Source organism: Chrysemys picta, chromosome 23 (assembly GCF_011386835.1).
Source record: "Chrysemys picta bellii isolate R12L10 chromosome 23, ASM1138683v2, whole genome shotgun sequence".
In the NCBI taxonomy this organism is placed as follows: Eukaryota; Metazoa; Chordata; order Testudines; family Emydidae; genus Chrysemys; species Chrysemys picta.
The window spans coordinates 13,291,562-13,297,576 of record NC_088813.1 but is presented as its reverse complement, the minus strand read 5'-3'; the positions used below and the strand labels follow the sequence as shown (position 1 = coordinate 13,297,576).

The window sequence follows — 6,015 nt, the reverse complement described above, 5'->3', positions numbered from 1 at the left end:
GATTTGATTATATCTCATGGGAAATCAGGGTTGTGCTTAGTGCTGGGTGAATAGTTAAAAGAAAAATAAAATTTTTAATTATTTGTATTGCGGTAGTGCCTACGAGCTATGGATCAGGACCCCACTGTGCAAGGTGCTGTACAAACACAACAAAAAGACAGTCCTGCTGTGCTAAAATTCTCTTAAAATTCCAATTCTTGTTGGCTGTGTTCAAGCCACTTCTGCATCCACTTTCTGACGACATCCTAGCAAGTGTCTTTATTGCCAGAAATGTTCATGGGATGGCTGTTGTAGAAGATTTGTGCAGAGTTTTGAATTCGTAACCATCCATATTCACGTCTCACAGCTGCTTCTACAGAGTTTCACCCATCCAATGAGGGAATAGGGAATGTCTCATGTGACCCATGTGCCTAATCAGAAGTAACTAACACAGCTTGAACTCTGAATGCTCACAATGAACTCCTCAAAAATGAGCAGGAATGGGAATTAGTGAATAATTTCAAATAATGAATGAATGAAAGACAATTAGGATCAGCTCCTGAACAATTTGGAAACAGGAAAAAAAAGTTAAATTAATTGAATAAATGATTTGGTGCAAATTACTTGCCCAGCTCTAGTTACATTATAGATGTCATTTGCCACAACATATCTTAAACCTTATAGCAGCTCCTTCTCTTAAACAGCTGATAAGCTGTTATCTGAGAACAGCCATAACATCCCCTCTGCCACTAGCATTCTGACCTGTAATCGCTGCTGTGGGGTTCGGAACATAGCAGTTTTGGCTTCCCCCTTTCTGATTATAGTCCATCACCCAAATACAGCACTTTTCATCCAAAGATCTCAAAATGCTTTACAAATGCGGGTTGATATTATTACCCTAATTTCACTGAGGGGGAAACTGAGGCACGGAGATTAAGTGATTTGGCCAAGGCCACCTAGTGAGTGCTAGAGTTGGGAATGAAACCCAGGATCCTGACTTGCAGTTGTACTTTCAAGCCATGCTGTTTCCCTTGTCAGGGGGGCCCCACTTCTACACATTGGCCCAATAGAGAGAATGTTATAGCTGGGATCCTTAACAGAAGGTTGGTTTTCAGGTTAATTCGGCGGAAGCCCAGCGGGAAATTGATTGGCTGCCTCATCCCCCACTGTGTGCCGACAGCGTCTTACCTTGCTGCGCAGGAGCCCTCCGCTCTGGTGCTCCGGAGTGCTGCTCTCAGACGCACTCTTGGCTTTCTCCTTGTTGTTATTTGGTTCGTTATCTTTGATGATGTCATACTGCCTGCAAAACAGGGCGATCACTCCTAACAGGAAAAAGTGTTAGAGGTCACATGAATGAGCCAGGGCTTTGGAACCTGCAGTGATCAGAGCCCATTCGCCTGCTGCTGTGCGCCTTGTGGCAGAGACCTCAGCAGCATTGACACCAAGTCCCAAAGATCCTTTTCTAATCCGACGCGGCGGGCTCTGGCTGCTTCCTTCACAGTGCCAAATTCCACTCTCACCCAGTCAGACAAGGTCAGGAGATTACTCGTCCTCCCATTTCCCTTTCATTAAACAGGACAAATGTTTTAAGCTTCCCATTTGGATAGCCGTTTACACGGACCATGGCAGGAGGTTTAGTGGGACCTTTGCTTTGCAAGCACAGGGGCATCTGGGAATTCCCATTAGTTGGAAATGCGCCCTCAAAGCTTTCTTTTTCTGAAGCAAAGAGCGGTGCAGTTGAGCTGGAGGTTGTGATGAATGACCTGTGTCTGCCTGCTGATGAAACAAACCAGGGTCTCCTGCTCAGCAGGACAAGATCTGCAAATTTATGACAGCTACAGCAGGACGAGCTGCCAGCGGAAATGTCCTCCCACACATTTAGGGGTGTGGAGAACAAAGCAGGGGCAGCCATGACAAATGAAGAGAGTGAACATGTCTTTCACAGCGGCTTTTGTGTTATGTTCTGACCAAATAACCACCTTTCTACCTGCCGGTTTCCAACGCAAAGTAACAGAGGTGGCAGGAAGGGCAACGGATAAGGTCGTTGCTTCTTGCCTACTGGAAAAGGATCCAACTCACATAACAATAATACTCTGAATGTATATAGAGTTTTCCATCTGTCAGTCACAAAGCACTTAACAGTGATAGGTGTTGTTATGGGAGTTGTCGCCAGGTAGTGCTGTTATACAAGTTCTTTCTTGCATGCAAGTAAATTGTCAGCCGTGAGAAGATGGTTGCATAAAAGTATCATCGTCCTCATTTTCAGATGAGAGATGCAGGCAAAGTGAGCAAAGCCAGTACTAGAACCCGGGTCTTGACACCAAATCATGCCCCCTGCACTGGTCATCAGAGAAGCTTAGTGTAGAAAGTGAACATGTATGTACATTCAGATGAACTGTAGTTCCCATTCACCAATAATTCCACACTTGAGTCTCAGATGGCTCTGCCACAGGGCTCGGAAAAGTCATGGTCAGAATGAAACTTTGTAAATAGTTCATCCGCTCCAGTGAGATTTTCTTTACCCACCCACGTTTGGTAAATGGCAGTCGTTTGTCTAGAAGGGGAATTTACAAGCCTCTTTCAGGATGTTGGACAATTCTGTGCTCACATTATGAGTTGAGTTTCGGAAGATGAAGCTTAATTACTTGTCTAGATTAACCCTTTTTAGCTACCTCGTTTAATTATTTTACCCCCCAAATGATTTTTACAGGGTAGGAGATTTAGCTCTTCATGTGCAGAGACAGTAACTTCTTTATCTAACTATTTTAAAGGATCAGGGATTGGAGACAGTGACTGGAACCCAATCTAACCCTGTGGAAAGCAGGTACCAATGCATGGTGAACTCAAGATTTTTCCAGTGGTAAAAAATTATCTATGACTCTTATCTGGTTGCTGCTAGTCCCTCTGGATTCACTTACAGTTGGAAAGAATCCGGGGGAACAAGACAGGACACCATTAAGCCCCCTGCCCTTTTATTTAAACTATTAACCACCAAAATTTGTTGTCAGATCTCAGATTTGTGACTGGATTTCATCTCCTCCTATCTCGGGGGCGGGGAAGGGGAATCCCATCTCAGCTGAGTTTAGCATAAATGGGCCAGATCCTCTGCTGGTGTAAATTTGACCCCAGCTGCACTGAAGTCAGCAATTTACACCGCAGAGATTTAAGCCCACTGTCTCTTGAGGACACGATTTAACCCTTCAAACCCTATCAATCTTCAGGGCTTTATTAATAAATAAGAAACTACACGCGCACACAAAATTATGAGAATGTTAAGGTGGTTAGTCTTACAAAAGCCAGGCAACGATCCGGATCCTGCTCAAGTCGTGCAAAGGGGCTGTAAAGTCAGCAATCAGTCGAGGATTCCCCCAGCATGAGGAAATCCAAGGGTGGCACAGAACTGACATAGCAGACTATGCCACCCCCTTTTCCAGCTACGGGCATAGGGAGCATGTTGATGGCATGGCTAGGGGGAAGGGGTTTCAGCTCTCACGATCCCTGACTGAATGGAGCTCAAGCACAGCTGAAGAATGAACCCATTGTCCAGAATCCCTATTTCATAGGGAAAGTCTCCAGCCTTCAACAGTTAAGGGACAGAACTATCACACATTGCTCTAACACCTGAGCAAAAGGGAGACACGTTTTACCCTCTCCTGTGAGCCCCCTGGCATGTTCTTGAAAGAGAGCTGGGGATTGTCCCCTCAACCACACAGCTCTAGCTTTGGTTGGCTTCTTTCCAACCGTCGCAGTTTTTCTGCACACACAATGTACGTAGACTGTTCCTATGCTCAGGACAATGGGAGTAAATACCAACTGTATTTCGTGGGTTATATAAGCTACTTTACCGTAAATGTCCTTGCATGCCAGTTCCCTTGTTTCACCTGAAATATCTTCCCCCAACCAATGTGACTGTGTGGCTCACGAGTAAAACATCGTGCTGTTTCATGAATGTTTTATGTTGCAGCAGCAGCAGAAGCAGCTGCTGAACGGAGGCCAGAGGAAGCTGGCGCTCTATACAGAAAACAAACGAGCACAAACTTTCTTTTCCATTCACTCATGGCAGCCTGAGCCCAACCTGGGCAAGCCATAGTGCTGGCGGCTGATCAGAGGAGTAAGGGTGCACTCTCCTTATACATTTGCGAGATTAAAACAGATGGGCCTGCTCCTCCTCTGGTATAAACCGATGTAGCTCAAAGGGGTGATGCCAGTTTACACCAGGAGAAGATCTGATCTCAAACTCATCATGGGGAATTCTTTGCTTTCCTGAGCTCCCTGGGTGGTTTATTTCTTTTTTTAAATTGTATGGAAGGATTTTGATGCCAGGGTGGAGTTTGCAGATGACACTAAGCTGGGGGGAGAGGTAGATATGCTGGAGGGAAGGGACAGGGTCCAGAGTGACCTAGACAAATTGGAGGATTTAGCCAAAAGAAAGCTGATGAGGTTCAACAAGGACAAGTGTGGAGTCGTGCACTTAGGACAGAAGAATCCCATGCAACGCTACAGGCTGGGGACCGACTGGCTAAGCAGCAGTTCTTCAGAAAAGGACCTGAGGATTACAGTGGATGAGAAGCTGGATATGAGTCAAGAGTGTGCACTTGTTGCCAAGAAGGCCAATGGCATATTGGGCTGCATTAGTAGGAGCATTGCCAGCAGATCGAGGGAAGTGATTATTCCCCTCTATTTAGCACTGATGAGGCCACATCTAGAGTATTGCATTCCAGTTTTGGGCCCTCCACTACAGGAAGGGTGGGGACAAATTGGAGACAGTCCAGCGGAGGGCAGTGAAAATGATTAGGGGGCTGGGGCACATGATTTATGAGGAGAGGATGAGGGAACTGGGCTTATTTAGTCTGCAGGAGAGAAGAGTGAGGGGGGATTTGATAGCAGCCTTCAACTACCTGAAAGGGGGTTCCAAAGAGGATGGAGCTCAGCTGTTCTCAGAGGTACCAGATGACAGAACAAGGATCAATGGTCTCAAGTTGCAGTGGGGGAGGTCCAGGTTGGATATTAGGAAAAACTATTTCAGTAGGAGGGTGGTGAAGCACTGGAATGGGTTACCTAGGGAGGTGGTGGAATCTCCATCCTTAGAGGTTTTTAAGGCGCGGCTTGACAAAGCCCTGGCTGGGATGATTTAGTTGGGATTGGTCATGCTTTGAGCAGGGGGTTGGACTAGATGACCTCCTGAGGTGTCTTCCAACTCTAATCTTCTATGATTTATTGACCCACCTGTTAGCGGCCCCTTCCAAGCCTCTATTGTCTAAGGAAATCCCGTGGGCAATCCTACTGCAAAGTGCTCCAGGATTGAAAAAGTGCAGAGGGGATCTTTGCTCCATCCTGCCACAGCACCAAGCGCTCTTCAGCCACAGCTGTGGGTCTGACCCTCCAGTATTACCGTTTAAATCAGATGGGCCCCGAACCTGTAGCCCTGATGCAGCAAAGCTCCCATTGAATCAATGGGATTTTTGGTTGCATGAGGTCTGCAAGATCAAGCCACGATTTTCAAAAATGGGTTTAGGTTCCTAAGTCCACGTTTAGGTAAAACACATGGCTGGGCTTTAAAAAGTGCTGTGCACTCAGCAGCTACATTTGGCATTTAGCTCGCTTGTCGTTGCTACAAATTTACCCTTTTCCTCCCTTGCCCTTGGCCTGTCCCACCCATAGGTTCATACGTTTTAAGACCAGAAGGGACCATTAAATCATCTAATTTAGGCTGATGTCACTGGAGCGCTGTAGTGTGACTCTCTCTCTCTCTCTCTCTCACACACACACACTCTCTCTCTCTCTCTCTCTCCCCCCCCCTTTCCATAGCCTCATCGATAATAGTACAGAGTTGACCAGTTTTGCTCTCAGATGTGTGGGAAATTTGCCCTGTAAACAATTCTTTTTATTCTTATACCAGATTTTAAAAGGATTCAGGTTCATTCCTGACCTGATATTTTATGTTTGAATGTTCCAGATCATTTGTTCTTTTAACAGTTCAATCATTGTACTAGATCTCAAACGTGGGGTTTAGTAAATATAGAATGACGGATGCTT

The 6,015-nt window shown here is 45.8% G+C and overlaps 1 protein-coding gene across 2 annotated transcripts in view; it reads right to left on the bottom strand.

The window, feature by feature from the left end:
• The window catches only part of FNDC5 (fibronectin type III domain containing 5), a 40,709-nt gene that overhangs the window by 3,201 nt on the left and 31,493 nt on the right, over positions 1 to 6,015 (bottom strand). For both annotated transcript variants that reach the window (XM_005302147.5, XM_042844733.2), the window contains exon 6: positions 1,168 to 1,301. In XM_005302147.5, coding sequence (XP_005302204.1) covers positions 1,168 to 1,301 — 134 coding nt within the window. The remainder of the gene's footprint in view (positions 1 to 1,167; positions 1,302 to 6,015) is intronic.